The 26,351-nt window shown below is 56.5% G+C and overlaps 1 protein-coding gene across 1 annotated transcript in view; it reads right to left on the bottom strand.

Moving 5' to 3' along the window:
• The window catches only part of PGS1 (phosphatidylglycerophosphate synthase 1), a 34,210-nt gene extending 11,510 nt beyond the window's left edge, over window positions 1-22,700 (bottom strand). Inside the window, exons 1-7 of the mRNA XM_087826385.1 lie at window positions 22,567-22,700; window positions 13,520-13,709; window positions 10,967-11,044; window positions 10,305-10,404; window positions 9,288-9,477; window positions 7,898-8,076; window positions 5,401-5,922 (exon numbers count right to left, since the gene is read on the bottom strand). Coding sequence (XP_087682511.1) covers window positions 5,401-5,922; window positions 7,898-8,076; window positions 9,288-9,477; window positions 10,305-10,404; window positions 10,967-11,044; window positions 13,520-13,709; window positions 22,567-22,700 — 1,393 coding nt within the window. The remainder of the gene's footprint in view (window positions 1-5,400; window positions 5,923-7,897; window positions 8,077-9,287; window positions 9,478-10,304; window positions 10,405-10,966; window positions 11,045-13,519; window positions 13,710-22,566) is intronic.
• Window positions 22,701-26,351: the final 3,651 nt, after the last annotated feature.

The following is a 26,351-nucleotide window of genomic DNA, read 5'->3' as shown; positions in this document are numbered from 1 at the left end:
ACTGGGTGACTGCAGACAGACTCACTGCCAGGAAACAGGCACTTCCCAGCGGCCAGAAACCTATTATCAAGCCCAGCTCCTCACCCCAGGCCTGACCTTTGGGCCCCACATCTCCGAGATTCCGGGAACTGCAGATTAGGGAGCGGCTCCGCAGCTGAGGTGGGTGGGTCAGAGCGCGAGCTGGTGCGCCTGCGGCAGGGGGCAGAGGACCACTGGGCCAGAGTCCCGAGACTTCCCCTGCTTCCTGCTCTGGATCAGACGCCTGCTGCACGTTGAGCCCCCTCTTTAGAAAGGGGGACCCCTGCTCTGCTCTTGCCTACAGTCCCTTCTCCACACAGCCCTGACTCATTCTGAGGGGGGAGCCAGATGACCCCAAGGCTCCTCACAGCACTTACCCCATGGTCCCCGCCACAGGCCGAGCATGGCGTCAGCTTCACATTTCTGACGACCTGCACTGAACCATCACCACCTGCACGTTCCCTCAAAGCTGGCTCCCGGACGGGCCCTCCCTGACCCCCCATCCAACAGCTCCCCGTCAGCCTGGGTCCTTCTCCTACTGTCTTCTTCGCAACCCTCCCCGCCACCTGATATTCTGTCTGATCAGATTCATCTGCCCCTCACTGAACCATAAGCCTCAGGAGGGCAGGAGTCAGTCTGTCCTGCCCCCTGTGCCTGAACGCCGCCTGGCTCACAGCAGGCACTCGGCACACAGTCTGAACAGTGAGGCTCCTCCAACACTGGTGAGTGGATTAAGCACAGCCTTCCTTGAGGATCACGCCGAGGGAAATTCTAACTCACACACACCCTCACTCCCCTACAGTACTCTGCAATAATCTCAGGGTTCTCAGACCCCTGTGAAAACGAGGGGGGGGTGGGAGATGTCGTGGTCCCCTCCTCAAATGGACAGCCTCACCTGGGCTTCAGTCTCAGGTGTGTGATCTGAGGCCCTGCCCCCGGAACACACCTGCCGGCTCCCAGGTGGGACATGCCCCTTGTGTGCCAGGCAAACAGGGTGGAGCCGCCCAACTGTCACTGCGAGCTCACTTGTGGGCGATGTGCCAAGCGGCCTATCGGGAAGGCAGTAAGCGTAGTGACAATTCTCACAATCATTAACAGGTTTCTGTCAGCAGGAGCCAGAGATCTCCTAATCCGGGCCTGCCCCGCCCCAGCCACACACACTGTGCTATCGCTACAACATTGCCTCCAGATGAATCAAAGTCAACCTCTCAAAACTTATTTTATGTCCTTTCCCTGAAATGCACACCCACAAGCAGAGCCCGTGTCCCCCGAGTGGGTGTGGTCTCTGCTGAAGGGGCCACTGGGGCTGGGCAAGGCAGGGAGAGCAGGATGCTTCCTGCCCCCGCCTCTCGAGGCCCCCGCCCCCCCAGAGCAGAGCTGAGACAATGTGAGAGTTGAGGCCCGCCAGACCTCACACTCGTGTGGCCCCTCTGAGGCTGCTGCCTAAAGGGGTCAGTCTATTGGCACATGGATGACACAGTACTGACAACTGGTGACAAAGTCCTTCTGTGCCTGGCTTCCTGGGGCCCTCTCAACAAGGGCCAGGTTTAAAAGGAGAACCCCTGGAGGCAACCGAGATGCCCTCAGAAGGTGAAGACATAAACTGTGGCACATCTAGACGAAGGAATATTACTCAGCAGTAAAAACAAATGAGCTATAGAGTCATGGGAAGACACAGAAGACCCTTAAATGCACATTTCCAGGTGAAAGAAGCCAACCTGAGAAGGCTGCACACAGTGTGACTCCAACTACCTGACATCTGGACAAGGCAGAGCTGTGGCGACAGTAAAGAGAGAGGTGGCTGCCAGGGTCTGGCCAGGTGGGGACACCAGGCAGAGCAGGGGGTTTAGGGCAGTGAAAACACTGTGTGATGCGATCTCTGATGGCAGATGCACATCCTTTCACATCTGTCCAGACACCACCACGGTGACCCCAACGAGGACTGTGGGCTCGGGTGACACTGACGTGTCAGCGCAGGTCACCAGCTGTAACAATGTAACTGCCCGGTGCTGGGTGCCGGGTGCTGGGTGCTGACACTGGGGAGGCTGTGCATGTGTGAGTCAAGGCAGATATGAGAACCCTCTGGACCTTCCTCTCAATTTTGCTGTGAATGTAAAACTGCTCTAAAGAAATTGTCTTTAAAACAAAAAAGGGTACAAACTTCCACTTATGAGAGAAGTGTACCCTGTGAGCTGCCACATGGAAAGCGCAGGGCCTGGCAGCTGACGCCTGCACAGATGACAGCAGACATAAAGTAAAACCCCTGGTGTCACTCAGGGGCCCTCCTGAAGAGCCTAGGGAAGTGACAGACCAGGGATCTAAGAACTGCCCGCTGACCGAGGTCTGACATGGACCCCTGACCCCAGTGGCCTCTCCAGAGGCCGAGAGGCAGGTAAGAACTGCAGCTTCATGACCCCAGGGAGAACAGCAGCAAAGCTACAGCTAGAACAAGGACGCCTCTCCTCGCCAGGGGACCCAAGACTCCCGCTGTACATCCACAGGCAGGGCACGTCCCCCTTCTTGCCTGGGTGCGATCCTGTCCCCTGGCCCCATTTTACACAGATGCCAAACTGGGCCTCACCCCTTCTGCCAAAGGTAACTGTGGCCTGAGGACCAGGCCCTGCGACTCCAAGTCTGGTCACCTCTCTGCTGACTCATGTTGACACAGGTCCCCTTAGAGTTCTGAACAGTGTCCCCTGCAGAAATCCAAATCAGAACTAAACAGGCAAACCACACTGCAAAAGAAGTCTCTAGCACATGCCTTTAAACAGGGGAAGGCTCAGCTCAATTTACTAAAAGTGACGTGTATCTAAGTCAGCTAAGAAACCAGCCAGGGAAGCCAGGGAGGCTTGCCGGTACCCAGCCCACTGACCGGCAGAGTGCTCCCAGTCTAGGTTCCCACACCGTCCCAGCACGCCAGAGCCCTGGCTCAACACTGCCGACAGCAACACAGAAAACACTGCAGAGGACACCACAGCCTGTGCGGGTCACCAGCCTGAAGTGTTACCCGGCACCTGTGGCCCAGTGTGGTCACTTCCCCAGACGAGGCCGTTTCTCCCCAGCTAGCTGGTCCGCTCCCCGCGGGCAGGTGCCAAGCAGAGCTTTCTTGCATCACCAGGCTTACGGGGCCAAGAGGTTCAACACATAGTCAGTCCTCAGACGCCCAGGGGTGTGCAATGCTGGGATCCAGAAGCAGCAAACAGTAGGGACAGGCTCACTCTCCTCACCTAAGGGCTCATGGGAGCAGGAGGAGCCAAGATGGGCCCAGGCCTGTCCTTAGGAACTTGGGTAAGGGAATGGTGGTATCAGCTACTCAGCCATGGGCAAGAATTTTCCAGGGTCCAAACAAAGACACACCCAGGCAGAAACACCACCTGTACAGGGCTTGGGCCTTGCAGAGGGTACAGTCAGTAAGTGATCCACCACCCCAATCATCTACACTCATGCCACCACCAACCACCCACACCCACATCACCACCTGGGCTGCCTGCTCATCCGACATAGGCTGTGTCTCTCCCAGGGTACTTTGGGGGAAGTGACCATCAAAAGAGAAGCCAGAAAAGGGGCCTGGCTTAAGATCCCCACTATCAATCACAGCCACTAAACAGAAGGACCCCGGCCTCTCACTAAGCACTCAGTGATCTCTGATCTCTGGCTCCTGGCTTTAGGGAGAGGCACCCTAGCCCTCTCCACGCACCCTCCCTCCCTCCCTCCTTCTTTCTCTCCCCCTCGCATGCACGTGCATGCCTGGGGATTCCTGGCCTTCCCCAGTAATCCAGTGCTCCCAGGTTGCAGGGCCCCACCTGCAGCAGGGTGGGGGGCGGGGGGCAGGGGAGGGAGTGGCAGGAGCATGCCAGTCCGGGAAAAGGCGAGACACACTGGAAAAGCCGGTTGGGTGTTTCTGTCTCAATGGTAACGGAGTCACTACCCAGCGCAGCTTCAGGGAAATAACCCACAGCACAGTCAGAACTGATGGGCCAGGTGGACCTGGGGGTCCCGAAGCAACAGGGAGCCCCTTATTGATGGGGCCAATGGGCAGAGGAGAAGCGGGCACCGTCTAGACGTGCCTCTATGCAGCACCGCAGGCATGCCCATCACCCCTGAAAGTCAAAGCTGCTCCCACGGTCCAGCTCTGTCTCCAACACCCGTCCCCTAGGCACCGCATTACTCTCAGAGTAACCAAGCCAATGCTACAGTGTTTCCTACCCCCCTCCACTGGCTGGCCAACCTGCTGAGACCTCAGCTGGAGACATGTGCTGGGATCAGAACAATGGGGCAGCTCCCTGACACAACAAGCGATGCCACCTGCCTGAGCAGGCCCGGGGGTGCTCCAAGTAGGAAGCAGGAACCACCCAAGAGGCAGCAGAATCTCCTGGGGAGTTTTTTAAAAACGCCGTGTTGAGTCCAATCCCGAGAGTTGGTCTCTGGTCTGGGGCAGCGTGGGCTTCCCACAGTGCAGCCTAGACGAAAACCACCAGTTTAGGAAAAAACAGGAGTTCAACTTGCTGATTCCAGATGATCTCAAGTCTAACAGCAAGGATGGGGGACTGCAGGTGGCAGTCTGCAACAGGGATCCCCATCTGAGGGGAGATCAAGGCAACACCACCCCTCCTCCCTTGCTCAGCTATTCCAGGAGCCTCTAAAACCAGCATATGAGCAACACGGGCTTCTGAACCACCCAAGAGAAGTGAGGAAGCCACGCACCTCACTAGTGGCACAGCCACACACTTCCCTTGTGGCACCAGGCCTTCTGCTCCACTCTCCCCCCCTTTGGACTCAGGACTGACCAAAGTGGTGGTGCGTTTCCCCAAGCGACAACTCCGCTGCTAAGCATGGTTCCACCATGTCCTGCACGTCTCGATTCTGCACCTGGGACTGTGCACGTGTGGGCCACTCTAGGGATGCAACAGCTGCCTGAGAGGGGTCCTGACAAACAGGCCACTCAGACCTGGACCCTCTCTGAGGCAGCACCGTGTACCTGGATGTTATAAGGGCATAGCCTCGATTTTTCCAGCTACACAGTGCAATGGTGAGGAGAAGACTGAAACACTGGGCTGTTTAGTACCAAATACCTGATCACTATCCATCCCTGAGAAGGGCATGACCAACGCGGGAGAACATCCAGGACCAGGAGAGACTACATTGTGCACCCTGTCATCTCTCTGTGAACAGAAGCTGTGTGTACACGTTTTGAAACAGCCACCCAATGACTCAGGTTTTAAGTTTCTGGTGCATAGGAGGGAGAGGTTTTGCATAAGTGACAGGCACATAAACAAGACAAGTGAGAGGCGCCTGCAGGGCCCTGCCAGGCAGGTGCCGGGCACGGGCATGGGCACAGGCAGAACGAGCGGGCCAAAGCTATGGGGCTGCTACCTCCGGTACCTTTGGCATGGAAGGTCCAGCCGCTGCGTGAGTACTCCTGCAGCTGGACCCGCTCCTGCTGCCCCAGGCTGCACACCTCACTGTAGAACTGCCGCTCAATGTGCACGTAGGCCGCCGGGATGGCACCCGCCACCCCCTTGGCCCCGAAGAAACCGTTCACCTCCGGGGAGGCCAGAAGGATCTGGTACTCGGCCCGCGTGCCCAGGACCAGGTCCATGTAGGCCTGGGTCAGGTTGAAGTAGCCAGTGGTGAGGTAGACCCTGGCCCCGCGCTCAGCCTCGGTCAGCAGGGTCTCGGTGACGATCTCGTCGATCTGAATCTCAAAGGGCTTCATCTGGATCAGCGGGTAGATCCAGGTGTCAGGCGCTGGCCCCCGGTCACCTGCAGCTGCTGCGTCTTCCTGGGTCACCAGGGCATCGCTGTGGAAGGTCTGGGCGTGCAGCAGCTGCTGGCGGGTGCGGGCAGAGTTGATCACATCCATGACCCGCGCGTTGGCCGCCTTGCAGTATGCAGCCCGGTCACCTGGAGGAACAGAAATGGAGGCTCTGTACTCCCACCCAGCACAGGAGACACAGCACATGACAGGCAAGCAGATGCCACAACTGATCACCACTGAACACGCTTCCACTGAGCACCCAGCACCACGGAGGTCAATGCCCAGGAAAGGGCCTTGCCCAACGGAGCCTGCACCCATTGCACTTATAAAAACCTCAACACAGGCCAGACTCATTGCGGGTGATAGAAATCAGGACAGTGGGCAGCACCTTGGGAAGTAATGCCTGGGAGGGGCTGAGGGGCCTGCTGGGAGCCAACCACAGTGAGCTCATACACAGCCCACCTGTGACACTCAGTGAGAACGTCTATCGATAAAGACACATGTAAGTTCAACCAAACAGAAGGCGTGCGAGCCACACAGCAGTTACAGATACCGGAGCAGCTGGAGCAGGAAAGCTTCATGTGAGTGATGACGCGCAGGGAGGGCCTCCGAGGCCCTCATATTTATTTACACAAGACCCTGGCAACAAGCAGCCGTCCAGACATGCTAATGGGCAAGAAATGACTATAAATGCTATTATTAGATGAGAAAAGACTGAAAACTAATGAGCTAAGTATCCAACTCAAGAAGTTAGGGAAAAACAACAGCAAAAGACCAAAATAGTGTAAGAAAGGCAATGACACAGGAATAAATGAGAACAGCCAAAAATGGGGATGCCAACGTTGTCAAACATCGATTCTCTGAAGAGACTGATAAAAAAGCGAGCCTCTGGCAAGGCCAACCAAGAATGAGAGAGAAATGGGACACTGTCCTGGGCATCCACACGCTCCTGGCAGAGCTCGGACGGGCGTGCACCAGGGCTTCAGCTGCACTACAGACACGGGGGACACTGTCCCGGGCAACTGCGCTCCGGCAGGACTGGGATGGGCACGCACAGGGCCTCGGCTACACTAGAGGAGGAGCGGTCTACGCACGACGGTTCCTTCCTTCCCGACACTGGCAGCTGCCCTCCTGTGCTGTCTTGGGCCGAGTGTTCCTGCACTCTGGCGGCCCCTGCCGTGGGACTGCTCCTCCAGAGCCGCCCGGTCAGCCCTCCTCCCCCAAGCACACTCCGTCTCACTGTTCCCTGAGCACAAGGACCTTTTCTCCACACACTTGGGCCTGGCCTGGCCTGTTCAGTTAGACCCATGTAGGCCAATGTTTTCTGTATGGGCCAGAGAGTAAACAGTTTAGCCTCTGGGAGCCACAGGGCAAAACTGAGGATAATATGTAGTTATCAGTTTATATAACAAGAGAGAAAACAGATCTTCATACATTTGTATTGACAAAATTTAAAAAATAGTCATAACCGAGCATCCAGGCTGGTGGAAGGCAGGGAGGCACACAGAGGCCCTGGCACAGGGACAGGGCTTCCACCAGGTACCCCCACTCAGATGTGTCCATCCTAGGTGGGGACCTGAGGAACTCCTCTCTGGGTCTGTGTTTAACCCCTTCCCCACATCCCTGACACTTGCAAATCCAGGAGCAGACCTTAGAGGCCACCAGGAAGTCTTGACCACAGGAATCGCAGGAATGCGAATACCCCGGGAATGCTAGCTGCCAGAACCTACCAATGACCGGCTGAGGGCTCTCCACTTCCCTTCCCAGGCAGGCAGCCACAGACCTCAGTGGAGCCAAGAGCCGGAGACTGTGCGACAGTGGGGAGCTGGCCCGAGGAGGGCAGACATGAGCACAGGCTTCCTGTAAGTGCAGGGTAGCTCTCCACTCGCTCGCCCAGCAGCCCAGAGCCCACACTCCCACCTTCCCGTCCCAGGATGGCTCCCTCTCCCGCAGAGCATGACTGGTGGCCAGTGACTCACTGTCTGGCTCCAGTGACAAAAGCAGAACCAGGCGCTGCAGCCCAGCCTCCAAGCCTGTGGCCAGCCCCCAAGAGGCACGCTCTCCTGGGCCATCACGTCGCCCCATCCCCAGGCTCAGGGGACAGCACAGCCGGGGCTCTACCTTTGTAAGGATGCACCATGCCCTCCACCACCTGCACGGTGTCATCTCCCTGCAGCTGCAGGGACACGTCCCCCACAGCGTCCACCAGCTCCGTGAAGAAGTCTGCAATGTCAGGGCAGTCCTGCAGGAACACGTAGCGGTCCTGGCGGTTGGTGAAGTAGGAGTCACTCAGGTTGGCGCTGCAGGGAGGAGAAGCAGGTGAGGACCCAGGCAAGAGGAGCAGCAGCAGGTCCTGGCGACCAGGTCTCGGGCAAGCCAGCAGGAGCAGGGGGTGACAACTCGGACCAGGACACAGCAGCGGCGGCAGCCACGTAACAGCTGGCTACTGCGCACGACCGCTCTCAGGAGAGAGGCAAGAGTGGTACGAAGGTGACATGAGACAGTGGCCAGCAAGGCCCCTCCCGCACAGCTGACAGCTGGGAGAAGAGACGGGTCGGCCACCACCTGTCACCTGCTCGTGTTTTAGACTCAAGGACCTGGGTTCCCTCCTGGCTGCCTGAGGAAGTTACCGTCCTCTCCGATCCCTGGCTTCTCGTGTGTACAGTGAGGAAACTACTGCCTGGGTCACCGTGAGAATGTAAATGAGATACGCACGGGCCTAGCGCAGTGGCCGGCACGCATTCTACAACGAAGAGAATGTGATACCATTTTATCTACTTACTTATTTATTTTTCTTTCATTCCCATCCTCCCACCCGCTCCCCTTCGGCAGCCACCGCTTGCTCTCGGTATCCGTGGGTCAGTGTGCTGTCTTGTTTGTTCATTTGTTTTGGTTTTTAGATTCCACAGGTAAGTGAGATCATGTCCTTCTGCCTGACATCACTCGGCATAACACCCTCGGGCCCACCCACGTTGCACAGACGGCAGACTTCATTCCCTCTGCTGTTGAGCAACATCCACTGTACGCCGCGCCACTGCTTCCTCCAGTCGCCCATCAGTGGACCTTGGGCTGCTTACACATCCTGGCAACCCCGGCTACCCTTTTTTTTTTTTAATCCTCACAGAGAATATTTTTTTCCATTGCTTTTCAGAGAGAGTGGAAGGGGAGAGAGAGAGAGAGAGAGGAGAAACATCGATGTGAGAGACACATCGATTGGCTGCCTCCTGCTCTCACGCAGGGAATAGAGCCTGCAACCGAGGTACCTGCCCTTGGCTGGAATTGAACCCAGGACCCTTCAGTTCGAAGGCCGACGCTATAACCACTGAGCATACTGGCTAGAAACCTGGCTATCCTTTAAACACTCTCTGTGGGCTTCCAGCACCCAGGGCAGACATGGTGCCGAGGAGGACTGACAGGGTAAGGTGGGCAGACCAGAAATGTGCAACCAGGCTACAAAGGCTCGGGGAGAGGAGACCGCTACTGGGTGACCTGGAGGGAGGAGGCGACTCACCCGCTCAGGATGACATTGTTGTCGAAGAGGTACACCTTAATGTGCTGCAGGCCAATGGTCTCGTTGAAGCGCTCAGGGATCAGGAGCCGCAGCAGCCCGCGGAGGTTCGGGGTGTGGAAGAGGGAGACACGGACCTGCTCTGGAAACCTCTGCAAGAGCGGGAGCAGCATCGTGCGGGAGTTCTTCCTACCTGAACACACGGGCAAGGATGTGAGAAGAGACAGGGGATTCACACCAGGAAAAACAGCCAGCCAGACAGCGTGGAACAGTCCACTGTGGGCCCACATTCATGGGTGCTGCCCACCCAAACCAGTCAGCCACCTGGTGCTGTTTCCAGCCAGAGGAGCTCTGGGCCAACCTCTGTTCTAAATACCTGCCAGCTCAGGGCAGGGCCCATGTGGTCAGTGCAGGAGACACCTACCGTGTCACCCACCAGCACGCATTCACCAATTCCTGGTCACCCCACCCACCTCCTCCTGGGGGTACCACTCCACCCCCACTCTTGGCACTTCAGCTCTGGGTACAGATAACTCTGTTCACCCTGGGCCCACACCTCAGCCCCACAGTGGGGGTGGGGCACCAGGCCTGGGATGGGCTGGCCCGTACACTTGGAGCCCTGATGTGGCCACGTGGAGCTCCGGTCTGACCACCAGGGCAGCAGACTCTTCCAATGGACCAGATGCCTTGATGAGAAGGGCCTGGCCATCAGAGGCCACCACACGGAGAATGAAGCCAGTCAAAGGACACAGGGCCAGGAGGTGGGTCCTGGTGACACACCCAAACCCCAAATCACACCTGCCTGAAGTCAGTCAGTCATAGGAGTCTCAACAACTCCTCCTGCTTGAGCTGTTTCAGCTGGGCTGCAGTCACGAGCTGCAGAAGGAATCCTGACTCGGACAATCAGACCGTCCGGGGCCAGTGGACAACCCTCAAGCAGCCTTGCCTGTGCCCGAGGACAGGGAAGGCGAGTGTAATTTCCAACACAGAGGCTCTGACAGAGGGAACCCGGGGACCTACCTCTCGAGCCCCGCATGAAGTCCAAGAGAATGGACACCTTGAGGTCTGAAGGAAACTGTGCTTGGAGTGACCTTTCTAGGGTGCTTTCCAGACAGTCCACCTACCAAGAAACAGAAACGTAAGATAAAAAAGATGACTGTGTGTGTGCTAAGAATGAATCAAGCTGCTGGCAAATACCCCACTGTTCTCTCTGAGCACACCCCAGTCAGGGCACGTACCCAGGTTGCGGGTTCAATCCCTGGTCGGGGCACATGCAGGAGGCAGCTGATCAATGTTTCTCTCTCACATGGATGTTTCTCTCTCTTTCTCTCCCTCTCTCTTCCTCTCTCTCTAGAATCGATGAAAATCATATCCTCGGTGAGGATTTAAAAAAAAAAGTCTTAGCTCACAGACCACACAAAACAGGCAGTAGGCCAGGTCTGGCGAGCCCTGGACTGGCAGACAGAGTAGCTGGAAGACCCCGGTGCAGGGTGAGGGGGACACTGGCCAGCGAGGCTAGGCCTCTCCACTCCCTCCTCCCTGTCCTCCTGACAACAAGAGCAAGAGCTGGCTGTGAGACGGAGGCCACGAAAGGGCTGCTCTACGCCACCTCCAGGCGCTGGGCAGCTGAGGTCTAGAGGCAGCTCACTGCTCCCACCAGGACTTCCCCCCCTTAAACTTACCAGTTCCTGTTCCAAAGGACCTGTCCCCAGGTAGAGAGAGGCCATCACAACCCGCCTCTTGGCTGCCTTTATCTGCCCCTGGAAGAGGAGAGACAACTCAGAGCTCACATCACCATTTCATAGTGGCTGAGAAAATAGTCCTTTGACCTTGGAGGCAAACAACAGCCCAAGCTGAACTATTTTGATCCCCTAAATGTGTACGGTAACCCAGCAAATCAGGACCTACAATCCTCACTAAAAATAACCCACCTGAAAGTGAAGCACAATCTACTAGACACAGTGCAGCAAGGAAGGGAGGAGGGTCTGTGCACAGGCCAGGGGACGTCCACACACATGGCTGAGAGACAAACGCCAATCACTGAGCAGAATGCAAGCCAAGATCCCCCCGCCCCACCACACACACCCCTGCGGGTGTGCACACGTGCGTGTGTGCAGGGCGTGCAGAACACACAAGCAGCACAGCCAAGGAGGAGGTGCGGCTGCAAATCTGCATGGCTAGAGTTTTACCATGAGCATGCCTCACTCTTGAAATGCAGACAGGTACAGAGACACATCAACAGAACATCCCAACATTCAAAGATGACACACTGCGTTAGTCCCAATAGCCACTGTCCTCTCCCTAGCCCTACTCCAGCCACTGGAGGACAACTGACCCCAAGCCCGGAAATAGAAGCAGCCACACCCCAGAGAAGGTGACTGAGGCAGCAAGAATGGCAGTACTGCCCAGGGCCCAGCTCTGGACAACCCACAGGAGGGCAAGGCCTGTGGGAGGGGGGCAGACTGAAAGCACGGCGCAGGCCTGCACTTCGAGCAAAAGGGGATTCGCACCCACAGCCTGCACTGTCAGGGGAAGAGGGGCATCTTCAAGGAAAAATACGCTGACACACCACTGGGAAAAGGCTACGTACAAGGGAAAAAGTCAAAAGAATCTCTAACTTCCCTTTGTTTTGTTTTTTATTAAGATGGAAGCCTGTAGGGAAAGCGATCATGAAGAAAGAGAAGGGAAAAAAAACAGCCAGTAAGTCAGCAGGCAGTTGGGTTCCGGCACAGAACCCTGCACCACAGCCTGGGGACCGGGCAGAGCCCAGCTGCGCTCTCTGCCCAGGGAGCACAGGCCACTCTGCCTATATTGGGGAGGAACATCCCACTGGGTGCAGTATGTGCTGGAGTCTGCCCACAACCCGGCTCAGAAGGCAGGAAAAGCCAGGGCTCCTTGCCGGCCTGCTGGGCCCCGAAGCTCTTCCTGGCCTCGGCAGCCCCACCCACAGGGCAGGTGCGCAGTGCAGCCCGGCCTCCTGGCCGGGGGGGTCACCACATGGAGGCTCAGTCATCCCCCAGGAGTTGATAAGGACACTAAGAAGAACCTGTTTCTTCAAGTCAGGCAGAGAACCAAAGAGGAGCAAAGAGCAAACAGCCTCAGCATCGATGCCACACAGACATGGACATGCAGGGCAGGAAAGTGGGGAAGAGAGGGAGAGGAGAGCATGCACACAGGCAGGCACACATGTGTACACTCAAAGACAGACACATACATGTGCACACACGCACACACACAGATACATACACATGCACACACAGACACACACACAGAATGCGTCCTGGGATGAGCCAGCCAGGAGTTAGGCTAAGTGTGGATCCTCAGACCAACAGGGCAAGACAAGGGACAGCGTGCAAGCGTTCCTGGGAATAAGAGTCCATTCTACAGAAAAAAGAACCTCTACAGAAATCTCTGATTACTTCCCAGCCTTCCGCCTGCCTGACCTCATCAGACCTCAATTCCAACACCACTGTTAATACGAACTCGGAGAGTTCACGTTAATAAAAATTAATTAGCGCTGAATTACTTCATTCCAATTAACAGTTCAACCACAAATAACTAGACGTGGCATGAGCACTTGAGTGGACCCCCCAAGTGCACAGTTGAGCAGCTCCACCAGGCACCAACTTGAGGCAGCCATAAAAGAGAGCCAGGATCACAAGGGCCTAAAACCAGAGTCCACGCTTCCCAGGTAACTGTGAAAGCCTATTCCCTGAACAGGAGGATTCCTGCCACTTCCTACATATCAAATGCGACCCTGGGCCACCTGGGTCTTCGTTTCCTGCATAGCACATCTACCCAGTGATGTGGCTTGTTCTGGAGGTGTTTCCAGGGACAGAGGTCCAGCCAGCCCTGGCTAGAACCAGGCTCATTCCTTCCTGGGCATCGTGAGAGGGGACGCGCTGTGAGGTGCACGCACCTTCCCCGCCTCCCTTCTGGTAGGCGACACCTTCAGCATAGGACAGAGGAACGACCTGTCCACCGGGACCCAGGGCCTGCTCCCCACTGCCCCATGCCCTGGGGGGCTCTACCTTAGTCAAGCAGGGAAGCTTCTGACCACGGCTCAACTCACCCATTGGTGAAGCTGAGGCCCAAGAGGCAAAACCCACAGGAGTGAGGTGAGCAGCCATCAAAACCTCCCAGAACAGAAGGGGCCTCCACCCAGGACTTGCCCAACCTCAGGCCCAAGGCCCCTACTCAAACGTCCGTTGCTCTCTGCCTTCCACACAACTTACCTTCATAAGCTCGAAAAACTCTGCGGGTGAGGAGAGCACCCTGACGTGAGAGCTGCAGACTCCAAACTCGGGGACCAGGTTTCTGATCCACTGGAACCTGTGCACGCCCTCTGGACACAGGCCGCACGGCGGGGAGGTGACCTGGGGGACAGGTGGGGACAGCAGAGGAGCCAACAGCAGCCATGGTGACCTAAAGAGACAGGCAGAGGGTTAAACTTCTCAGACGTGTCCTCAGAAGTCTCTCTCAGCTACTGGGGAGAGGGGGGATTTTGTTTTTTGTCCATTTCAGATTTTCGAGGCCATTTTACGTGAGCCCAACTCAAACTCTGCACAGAGATTTCCCTTCAGCCCCTATTGGCTGGGCAGCTTGAGAAGGGCTGGTGCCTGTGGTCAAACCCCAAACTATACGTGGGATCCACACAACTCCAGATTTAGCACAGCCACAAGTCATCTCACAGAAGCTACTGCACAGCTGATACCGCCCTTCACAGCAGGGCCTGCAGGAGCCCAGGGGATCCCGAGCACGCGGGCAGGTCTGCTCTGCATGGTGGCTGCACCCGGACCACCAGCTGTGTGACCGAGGAGACAGACGGGGCTTTTACTTAGTGAAGGGCCCAGAAAGATAAAGTTTTCTCATGCATTTAATTAATGTACGAAATGTTTGCCCAAAAAATAAAATTTTAAAAATTAAATATTCTCAAGGGTAAAAAAAAAAGTTTTCTCTTAATACTCAAATAAGGAGAGAAAAACTGGAACAGGAAGAGGCTGGGAAAGAGGTCATCTCAAGAGGCGCCAGCAGTGACAACACTGTCCCTTCCCCGTCAGACACGTCCTCCTCGGGGGTCATACGCCCCTCTGGGCTGTTCAGGGCCGACCACAGGCAGCTGCACCCAGGCCCTGCAGTCCCCCGAGGCTGCGACTGCAGGACGCTGGTCCTGCCCACAGAGCCCTACCTCCCCGCTGCCCAGGACTGGAACACCTGCAGGGGCGGGGAGGAGCGCCTGCATGTCCAGGGCCGCGCACAAACCCAGTCCTGCTCTGAATTCCCAAAAACTGCAGCAGGAAAATCCTCCTCGGCGTGCAACCTTGTAGCGTGGCCCCAAGAGGGACTTGGGAAAGAACACTTCAACACCCCCAGGGCTGAAGGGCCACAGATTCCAGGAAGATGACCTCATGGACTTGCCTCACGATACACCGCTGATCTTCCCAGGGTTTGTCCACGGCCCACAGAGATGCCAGATGGCCCACAGCTGTGCTTCCCAGAAAGCCCACCCGGCTGTCCCAGCCCATTCAGTGCCAAGAAAACTTTAGTCAACAGGGAAGGTACCAGCGGCCGGATCCCACGAGGCCTCGGAGGGCAGCTGTCCCTCCGGCTGTCTAAAGGGGTGGTGACCGCACTCTCGCGCACACAGGGCTAAGTGTCTCTGGCCCCCAGGCAGCTCACAAATGAAAGGCCAAGATGTTAGACAAGGGACTGCTGCCTCAGTTTCCCAAACTGAGGGCTGCCGTCCTGCCGGGCTCAGCCACCTTCCGGGACAGCAGTGACCCTTCAGTCCAAAGGAAAACCAGAGACGACGGGAAGCTGCACACAACCCATCGACCTGAAGCCCCAAAGGGGCCTGAAGTCTGAGGCTCATTCATTAAACATAGTCCATCCAAGGTGGAAAACCCCATGGCCGCGTAGGATCAACGCTCCCGGCTTGCAGCTCGGCGTCACCCGCGCCCCAGGCCGTGCAGTATGTCCCCGTGCACCTCTCTGCAGGACAGGAGGCTCCATGGGCTCCCCGGAAGGAAGATGAGGAAACACCTCCTTGGCACACCCACCAGGAGAGGGCGAGAGCCAACCCAGGCCTCCAGCCAAGTCACCATGTGAGCGCCTCTCTGCACCATCGGGGGCACAAAGGAAGAGCTGGGCACGGCTCCTGCCTCCCACAAACCTGGTGGCCTCACACACTGGCTTACACATCTAAAATTATGGGAGGACAAGACTGGGGGAAAATGCTAAAATTGGGGTGTAGAAGCAAGCGCTGCGCCCCTAGCCCACTGGCTGTTGAAGCTTGCAGGCTATGTATGTCTTCCTACATACGGTGAAAGGGACACCCTTTGAGACCCCTGACCAAGGAAAGGCTCGGCTACTGACACACTGGGAACAGATGGACTACGGGCTCCAATTTACCTCTTCCGGAAAATTCCTCAGCATCTCCCCCACTGTACTCGGCCTCCCGGCCAGCCTCCACACCAAGCACGCTGCTCACTTCCTCACCAGCACCACTCACTGCCCAGCGCACTGCTGCCCAAACCGCCCCAGTCCCACGGGGTTCGTCTCTTTGGCATCAGCAACTACTGAGGGATGGGACTAGGAACGGAACTGGAACAAAAGGCTGTAGCATCTTTCCCTTCTCCACACTGTCTTCATCTTGAAAGCCTGAGAACTACACAACTGTTTCCAAACTTCCAAGATGAGAACAGATTGGAAAATGGGGCTCCCTGGGCCTAGCCCTGCTAGGAGCAGGCTTCTTTGAATCAGGAAAGGCAAATGAGGTGAGGGACAAATCACTCTCCTCCCACGAGGCCATATTTGGTCAGCGTCTTTGGTATTTCCATGCCTTCCACCCCCAACACCTTCAGTTCTGTTTTGCTGTGTATTTCCCTTAAAATAAAGGTAATTTTTTTCAAAAAAAAGCTAAAATTATTAAATAAGGTCAGCAGACACAGTCTGTGTGCTCCGAGTGACGCCCAAGCTACAGAAAGGCTGGACCTCACCCTGCACACCTGGAAGACCCAGCCAGGGAGGAGAGGTGCGAGCAGAGCTGGCCAACGCCGCCGTTGCCAGGGAAAGCCCAGGAGGGTCTTGACAGGCAACCCAGGAGTCCACAAAGGTGCCAGCCCATGGCCACCTCTGTCCTGCCTGGGAGAGGCACTCCAGCAGGCTCAGGCGGGCCAGCATGGGCAGGTGGGCCACCGTGGGCAGGTCTCACCCCTGCCACACAGCTCTCCCTAGGAATGTACAACCAGGGCCTCAGTCCAAGATCCGCTGAGGGCTTTTTCTGGTGGCTTCCTGTTTAATCTGTGGATGGGCAGGTTTGGTTTTGTTCGAGAGGATAGCAGCCAACTGGGTCCCAGGGATTCACCGCGGAGGAGGCCCAGCCTCTGGCAATTTTATAACCAGCGAGGAAGGTGCCCAGGAAGGGAGCAAAGCGTCTTCTGAAGGCCCCACAGGGGCAGCACAGGCCTAGAGACCGCAGCCAGACTGGCGACAGTGGACCCTAACTGCCTCCGCAGGGCACAAGCAGCTCCCCGCCCCCATCTGAGCACCCACCGCGGGCTTCTCCAGAGCCCGCTCAGGGACCCATTTGTTTTCTTCCAGCTCGGCCAGAACCCCATGGCGGTCAGTTCCTGCTTTCCACCAGGGAACTCCTGAGAATTTTCTCAGAAAAGATTTCCCCTGTGCTAGCAGCAGCTACCGCATAGTCACCCTGGGCCCAGGGGCGAGCACCTGCACCAGGGCTTCCCCTCAGTCCAGGGAGCTTTCCTACGAAACCTCAACCCCGGGGATCCGAGGAGGCAGGGAGCTGGGCTCACTTCACCAAAAACACACAGCACACACAGTCCCACCTCTAGGCCTGGGCTCCCCGAGCCCTCCCCTTCTGGGTACCGCCTAGCGCCCCTTCCTAGTGACAGGGAGGAGCAAGTGCGGAGCTGGGGCTCTCTGTAGGCGCACTCTGTGCCCTGGCACAGCAGGGGCGGTTAGAGAGCAGCGCTTGGGCAAGAGCGGGGGCGCCCGGCATTCAAACTCCAAACAATACAAATTGACCCCCAGCCCGAAATTCTGAAGGCGCAATGGGACTGGTACCCTCTCCAAAGGGCGGGCTCCAGCACCCACAGGGTGCCTGGCCCTGGGTGAAGGTTCAGCCACATGTTTATGGCTTCCCTTGGAATCTGTAGACAAGTTCCCTGGCATGGGGAGTGGGCTAGGCCTAAGCACCAAGGACCCCTAACCTGAGGCCCCATTCCCCCACCCGGAGAGAGGTCTGGGGAACCGGTGTGAGAGGATGGAAGCTGGGTAGCAGGGCGGCTCTAGGGGCGCCTGGTGAGTACAAAGGAAGGGGGCATGCGGGGGGGGGGGGGGGGGTTGGAGGCAGCTTCTTCCCACCTGCTGAGAGGGATCCAGGTCTGAGCTGCCTTGACTAAGGACAGTGTGTGAGATGCTCTTGTCCCTGAGCCCCTGAATTGGGGGCTGCCACCAGGCGAGGGCAGGGGAAGTCTAACTGACCCCACGTAGGACAATGCAGCCCGCCCCCCCACCCTCATGAGAGGCATGGGACAGCTGTGGGACGTGAGTTCAGAATAATCGTCCGGAGGAGCCCGGGAGAGTAAAGCAGCTGCAGAGATGCTGTGGACACACCTCCTTACAAGGGAGCCTCGGGGGACAGAAGGCAATTCCGCTCTTCCTGACAAGACAGGAATTTTCCAGTTCACCAAACTGAAGCTGACCGTGCCCCCTGGGAAAACTGGCCACACCTGGCATTTTTCCTTTGTCAGACAATGTCCCTGAAGGTCCCATAGAGCTCCCTCATGCTCAGTGCAAACACATGGGACACAGTAAACAGGCCAACCTCCTAGGGTTCTTCCAAAACAGGGTACGTAGGGCTCTGGGCGAAGGATATGGGGATGCTCGAGACTGTCCTCAGACAGTGACCTCAACTCCACGTGGGACAGTGCAGGAGTTCGAGTCTCTGTACCGAGCACGGGCACTAAGTGTCCCCACTGCAGGCTCAGAGATGTGGCCTAAAGCTCCGTGAGCCTGCAGGAGAAGACAAGATTCATGGTACAAGCTCTGTGGCCTGGGTCCCCTCCACACCCGTGCAAAATGACCGAAAAGGACAAGAGTTTTTAAAGGAAACTGAGCTCTCTGGATTGCCATGTTTTCAGAAACGACGTTTTTAAGAAAAACCCACCCCTCCCCCTCGGTCATACACATTTAAACATAAAAAAAAAAAAAAAAGTGAACTAATGAGAAAAGAGCTATAGTCATAACACTTCCTGAGAAAGGCTCGAGAAACTACCCACAGGTACCATACTTCCTGCAGCCAGGGCCAGCGGCCAGCGGCCAGCTGCGGGCAGCCCTTCCTGACTCACGCAAGACCCAGCCTGCCGGGGAAGCGATGGATTCCCGATTCCTGCCGATGACGACAGACCCAGGCCCGCCAAACCCCCACAGGAAGAGTGGCCCAAGGGACCTGCCTGCTAGCATCTGGCCACGCACTGACCAGATGACTCCTCCTGACTTGCCCAGAAGAAAGTCACTTATATCTTGGGGTCCGGAAGCTAGAACATGACCCACACCACACCAAGGGTTGGCCAAACACACGAGGCTTATCGAAGCGCTGGACAAGACCCGATAACGTGTTCTAGGAATCCAAACAGTTTCATCCAGCCTGACTTCCCAGCAGCCTGGAAAATGACTCGCTTACGTCCATCAGAGCATGTGTTTACAGGGGGATTATCTATCGGAACACTTCCACACCAGGCTGGTTTCTGTCCATCCACACAACTGAGGGAGCCCAGCCTGATCCACCACCGGCGGCAAAAGTGCTCAGGGATGACGCATGCTGACGTTAACAAAGCTACAATTTAAAAGCCAGTCTGTTGCAAATCTTACTTTAATTCCATGCAATATCAAATTTAAATTACTTGGGGGAAGTCATGCTTTAATTCGAAATCTCCCCCTCCTACTCCTCCTACTGCTATAAATAGACAGAGAAAGACCCTACTAAACTCTAATGAGTAAGGAGGACTGGGTCCCGACATCACACGGTTCAAAGAAACAGTCATTTCTGGAACTTGGTGGTCCCCCAGGACAGAAACCACTACCAAGTTGAACAAGAGTTTGCTGATCTGCTGTCACGAGGTAAGAAAATCTTACCTTGTGAAAGAGGAGTCTACTAGTTATGTCATATAACTCAGAGAAGTTAGCCCCCCTCACCCGCCCCAACACACACACACACACCTAGAATAGAGAAAATAGGGCCTGAGTTTCAAAAACAAAGACTTTTTTTGCACACATAGCTCAAACTGAAAATAGTGTTTTTTTTAAAGGAGTCCACAGAAAAAATATTTCCTTGTACAGCAGGCAAGCTCAAGATGATGAACTGACGCCCTCTTGACACATCTCCCACTAGGTGTCATTTACTCCAAATAACAAGTCAATTCTGTGTAGTCTGATGACTAAAAAAAACTATCTGAAGGTTCTGTCTCCCCCTCCTGAGCTCCAGACCTGCCACAGTCAACCGCACCCTGAACACCTCCACATGGATGCACCTGGGTACCAATTAACATGCCCCAAACTCTCCCTCTATCATCCCCCAAACCCAGTCCTTCCTTCTCCCCGTTTTAGTGAGGCATGCACCATCCACGCAGTCACCCAAGTCAGAAACATGACCCACCTCCTCAGCACCCCCACACACAACCCCCCATCAGAACTAACTCTAAGGCAGCCCTCTCTTCTATTCCCACTGTCCCTGACTTCATATAAACCCCAGCATCTTAGGCCTACCCCATCAGCAAAAGAATCCACACAGAACCTCAGAGCTTGCCTCCCCGGGTTCTGACCCAGAGGTCTGGCCTACTCCCAGCTCCTGTCCCCTTCCAATACCCCCTTGACAGCCCCTGGAAATGATCTGAGAACCTGTGGAACCTCAGCACTGGATTCCCTGCTGCTATGACCATCAGCCCACGTGACTCACTATCCTTCCTGAAACCGCCGTTCCCCCATTCTTCACCTGGCTTACTCCAACCCTCCAAAACACGGCTCTGAGATCACCACCACCAGGGAGCCTTCTGTGACCTCCAGGTGCGCCTCTTAGGTACATGACTTTTTCTCCCCCACTTTGCTATTATTTGTTGCTTATGAGTCCGAGCATCTTATGTCTTATCTTTGGTTCCTCAGTTACCCAGCCCAGCCTAGCAGTGCTCTATACACGCACACTCACTAAATGAACCCAGCAGTCCATCACAAAGAGTCAGGGAAAACAACAATACTTCTGGATCACTAATTATCAGAAGCGCTAAGCAGAGTTCTCTGTCACTATGGCTGTCTCTGTAACTGAAAGGAAACCGCTGCCGTAAAAGAACCGCTCCCTCTTACCCCCGTCTCTCTAGCTTCAAGGATTCGGCGGGTACTCCAACAGTTGAGTCAGACTGGCGAGCTCGAGTCTAAAATAATTTCAGTCCCTGACTACACAGAACTATTATCAGTGAATCAATGATCAGAGTTACAAGAAACCACACCTTTCGGGGAATAAGGAATTGGGAGGTGCAACTGAACAAGGCAGAAGAAACGAAAGCCAGTGGCCAAGGGTGAGCGGCCATGCAGACGTGAGTAACCCCAAACACCAAGGCCACAAAGAATCGGAAAAAAAAAAAATCTGCAAACTGAAAGAGGCAAACAGTCAGAAACCTACAGCATGGCAACGATGCCGGTCAAAGCATAGGCGTTATTTCCAAGGATTATAACGCACAAGTTTCTGACCCTTGTGTTTCTGTGTTGGTGATTTAACTGAGTTTCCGGTGTAATTGTTGACCCGGAAAAACAACTACAATCTCCCTCGGCTTAATCACGAAGAACCACAGGACCACTGCATCCACTGGCACTGTTTCCAAAAACGGCTTTGGGAAGTCAGTTTAGGCTGTTCCCACATGTGGACACAATGCCCACCTGGCTGGCCCTCCCCTCCCTAAAAGAACCACTCGGGAAGAATGTGTGTGCTTTTTTAGAGGAATCTGTGAAGATTGCCCAACAGCCGCCAGTAACCAATTCCAATGTTAAACAATGACTAATGAAGTGGGTTTCGTATAGTTTAAACACGTACAGGGAAATGACAAAATCGCCTAAATATCTCCGAGGAGAGAACGTTTCTTGAAACTTTAAATTTCTCGGTAGTTGGAAGCCAGGGCGTGGAAGTCACCTGACTTCACTGCCCCCCGGTCTTTGCTAAGAACCGGTTACAGAAAGTGGGGAGGCCACGCCCACTCCCTCCGGGCGCCCCGACGCGAGCCTGCGAAAGCCTTTCTCATCAGCAGGCTTCCAAGAGTTCTGCCCGGCCCTACCCCCCCCAAGTTCCCCTAAATCAAACCCCTCGTAGCTGAAAAACCTTCCACCGCCGACCAAAGAGGAGGCAAGTTCCTCTCCCCGCCCCGAAGCCGCGCACGGGACGGGACCGCAGACCCAGGTGCCCAAGAGGCACCGGCGCCAAGCTAAGGCCAGGCGCAGGACGCGGCGCTCGGTCCCCCTCCCCTCCCCTAAGGATCAAGTGTGAGGCTCGAATCTAATTTTTTTTTTTTTTTTTTTAAGTATTTGAACACAAGAGGGTTCTTTTTATAACCTGGGCCGCCGCGGGCCTCTCGGGTCGCCGTGTCCTGGGCAAATGTTGACTTTGGAAGCCCACGGCCCGGGCGCGCGGCGTCCAGGCCACTTCAGGGTTTCGAAACGCACTCCAGGGCCTTTCCAGGGCGCCGGCGCTTTGAAAAGCGTTTGCAAAAAGGGGGCTCGAGTGGTTCCCCTTCCCCGCCCGAGCGCCACTGACGCAGGAGCTTCGCCGCCGGGCCACGCGGGAGCCCAGCAGGGCCGGGGCTGCTCGGGACAGACCCCTGCGGCCCAAACGGGCCCCGCGGCCGCGCCGTCACCCCTCCCGGGGGCTCACGGGGCGCCCCGGGACGGGGGCGCGAGGGCCGCGGCCGGCTCCCCCCCCCCCGGGCACCGCGGGGCCAGGGGGCGCCGGGGCAGGAGGCGGGGACGCGGGAGCCTGCGGGGCCCGGAGTCTGCGGGAAGGGGACGCGGGAGCCTGCAGGGCGGGAGCCTGCGGGGGGACGCGGGAGCCTGCGGGGCCCCGAGCCTGCGGGGGGGACGCGGGAGCCTGCGGGGCCCCGAGCCTGCGGGGGGGACGCGGGAGCCTGCGGGGCCCCGAGCCTGCGGGGGGGACGCGGGAGCTGCGGGCGGGCGGCCGGGGCGCGGGGCCCGGGGACGCGGGGACCCGCCGCCCTCTCACCTCCGGCGCCGGCGGTCCCGGTTCCGGCCGAAGCGGTCGGACAGGCGCCCCAGGAGCGCGGCCAGCCCGGACCGGCCAGGCAGGAGGCCGAGCAGCCTCCGCCAGAACACCGGCCCCGCCGCCGCGGCCGCCATGGAGACTCGCCGCTTCCGCTTCCGGCGCGAAACAACTTTATTGACAACGGCGCGCGCGGACACGAGGCGGCCCCGCCCCCGCAGCCCGGCTCCCGGCTCCTGCGCGCGGCGGGGCCGGTGGGCGCCCGGCGCTGCGCGCTCTGCCCAGCAGCCCCCCGCCCCCCGGCTCTGCGTGGATCGGTGGGGACAGTACCTTTCAGACCCCACGATCCAGTTCGGCTGAGCCCGGGCCGAGGCGCCTCCCCCGAGGTGCGGGTTACACTCGTGCAAAACCGGGTTCCCGCGGATTCACTCCGTGCGCAGAGCACGGAAAATCCCTCCCGGGAAGCGAGACCATTTCACCTTATCAGTCGCTGGAGCCTGCAGCCCAGTGCACAGAGCAGCCCCAGTGCACAGAGCAACCCCACTAAACAGAGCAGCCCCACTGCACAGAGCAGCCCCACTGCACAGAGCAGCCCCACTGCACAGAGCAGCCCCACTGCACAGAGCAACCCCACTAAACAGAGCAGCCCCACTGCACAGAGCAGCCCCAGTGCACAGAGCAACCCCACTAAACAGAGCAGCCCCACTGCACAGAGCAGCCCCAGTGCACAGAGCAACCCCACTAAACAGAGCAGCCCCACTAAACAGAGCAGCCCCACTGCACAGAGCAACCCCACTAAACAGAGCAACCCCACTAAACAGAGCAGCCCCAGTGCACAGAGCAACCCCACTAAACAGAGCAGCCCCAGTGCACAGAGCAGCCCCAGTGCACAGAGCAACCCCACTAAACAGAGCAGCCCCACTAAACAGAGCAGCCCCAGTGCACAGAGCAGCCCCACTGCACAGAGCAACCCCACTAAACAGAGCAGCCCCAGTGCACAGAGCAGCCCCAGTGCACAGAGCAACCCCACTAAACAGAGCAGCCCCACTAAACAGAGCAGCCCCACTGCACAGAGCAGCCCCACTGCACAGAGCAGCCCCAGTGCACAGAGCAACCCCAGTGCACAGAGCAGCCCCAATGCACAGAGCAGCCCCACTGCACAGAGCAGCCCCACTGCACAGAGCAGCCCCAGTGCACAGAGCAGCCCCACTGCACAGAGCAGCCCCACTGCACAGAGCAGCCCCAATGCACAGAGCAACCCCACTAAACAGAGCAGCCCCAGTGCACAGAGCAGCCCCACTGCACAGAGCAACCCCAGTGCACAGAGCAGCCCCAGTGCACAGAGCAGCCCCACTGCACAGAGCAGCCCCAGTGCACAGAGCAGCCCCACTGCACAGAGCAGCCCCACTGCACAGAGCAGCCCCAATGCACAGAGCAACCCCACTAAACAGAGCAGCCCCACTGCACAGAGCAGCCCCAGTGCACAGAGCAGCTCCACTGCACAGAGCAGCCCCACTGCACAGAGCAGCCCCAGTGCACAGAGCAGCCCCACTGCACAGAGCAGCCCCAGTGCACAGAGCAGCCCCAGTGCACAGAGCAGCCCCACTAAACAGAGCAGCCCCACTGCACAGAGCAGCCCCAGTGCACAGAGCAGCCCCACTGCACAGAGCAACCCCAATGCAGATGCAGGCACGAAGACTCCTGCTGTCACCCGCCCCCGCCCGGGAAGGGACAGTGCTAGGCCAGACAAGCTGAAGGAGCTCATCCCTAACAGCCAAGAATACTTTCTGTAGCTAATTTCTAAAAAGGAAAAAGGTTGCGGGATTCTGAGAGTCGAGATCTGTAGCATGTGGCTCCCTGGCAGATGCACGTGGGCAGGGACCCTGAATCTGGAGAAGCTGTAGATGATCATATCCTACTTATTCCAGGGGTTGGGGGGTGGTTGTGAGGTTAGAAGGATGTGAACACACTGGATACAAAACTTCCCGAATTCCACTTCCACCAAATTATCCCAAGGAAACCAATGACATATCCCCTCCAGGAATGGTCATCTCAGCGTTCGTTGGTGATATCAAAACTGTGGAGGCAATCAACAGTGGAGGAGTCAGTTACATAAACAATGCTACATTGGAAAACCGTGCATCCATAAAAAGTTATGTTCTTGAAGGATGTTTGTTCTAGAAGAACGTTTATCGACATTCAGTGTAAAAACCAAATGACCAAAGAGTAGTATAGAGCTTATCTCATTTTATAAAAAACTGAAAAGAGAGAGTGTGTATACAGACAGACTGAGGGGGAAAAAAATACACCAAAGTGTTAACATTGGATATTCGGCGCTATTCAAGAATTTCCAGCTTGTTTACAATCAATGAGTATTTCAGATTGATTTTAATTTTTCCATTAGGTTTAGATAGCTTTACAAACACAAGATGGAATTTGATTCAACCTTTCCAAGTTCAAAGTGGTGAATCATCAAATTTCCTAACTTCCAGTAACTGAAATGAGACCATCCGTTTCATGGTTCCACTTTTGCACAGTGCTCAGCACAGGGTGGTTGCACAATTGAGTTGTTGAACGGCTGTGCCATGATCCTCAATGGTGAGCACCTCCTGGACCATGGGGACACCCTAACTGTTCTAAAAAGAGCTGGCTGCTTTGCATGTGGTGCTTTGCTGGGCAAACACCGTAGTACTGACCCACCGGGAGTTTCAGATCTCAAATAAATTGTACTAACACACCGTGAGATTGAAAGCATTGTGTTTGGGAATTTACGTTCGAGTGTAAACAGCAGGCCATGACCCAGTGCCTTTTCAGCCACACACACACTGAGAGCCTCTGGCCTTCCAGGCTGGTTTGAACCCGTCAGAGCTACAACCTGAGTGCAGCAACCACAACTTTGCCCCAGAACATGCACATTTAGAGATTGCAAAAATTTTAAATAATGGTTTTCAGAGATTGAGCAATTTTTTAAATGGTTACATGTACACAATGACGGCACACACACTCATTCCTCTGAGAGATATCATCCGGGCTTGGTGGTGGGAATCGGTAGAGTAGATAAGACCTGCTCAGATAAGGTGGGTGCCCCAGAGAGCCAGCCTGGGAGCCCCTCAAGCAGCCTGGAGGGCAGGCGGGCAGTCTGGGCAGATGCTACTATCACTGCTGGCAGGTCTCAAGTCACACCTTGATGACATTGGAGAAGGCATCTGTCTCCCTTGAGACCCCCTGGCAGCTCCGAAGCTCATGGACAGAGTCCCCCTCACCCACAGCCTTCTCGTTAGTCCACTCCCCTCTTCCCAAACAGGAGGTGCCAGGGTTAGAATGACAGGGCCGGTGGACTGGTGACAGAGATCGTGTCTTCCCAAACGGAAAAGGAAACCCATTCATTGGAAGGAGGGTTGACGTCAGGGAGCAGTGGGCTGCTGCCCCTGATAGCAGAGCTGGTCTCCCTGGCAGGAAGCACCAGGAAATCCTGAGCCAAGGGCCTGTGCCTCACTGTCTGGGATTCACTCCCTGAACTGAAAACCCTGCCTGTGCAAAAGGAAGGCCCCTCCTCCCCTCCCCTCCCTTGCTTGTGAAAGGGGGTTCTCTCCCCAACAGAGGGCTATCAGCAAACTCGAGAGAGAAAGAGGCCAGCCAGCCCACCTTCTGCCTGGGCGCTGGGAAACCTTCCTGCGGATGATCAGCTGTTTCAGGGGAGCAGGCTCTGGTCTCATTGGGAACAGCCTGGGGCCGCTCCCCGCCCCTCCCTCCATGCTTCCCCCTGCTCACTGCCTGGCCCTTTGGGC

Source organism: Miniopterus natalensis, chromosome 17 (genome assembly GCF_054644295.1).
Source record: "Miniopterus natalensis isolate mMinNat1 chromosome 17, mMinNat1.hap1, whole genome shotgun sequence".
Lineage (NCBI taxonomy): Eukaryota > Metazoa > Chordata > Mammalia > Chiroptera > Miniopteridae > Miniopterus > Miniopterus natalensis.
This window is presented reverse-complemented; position numbering and strand designations above follow the sequence as displayed.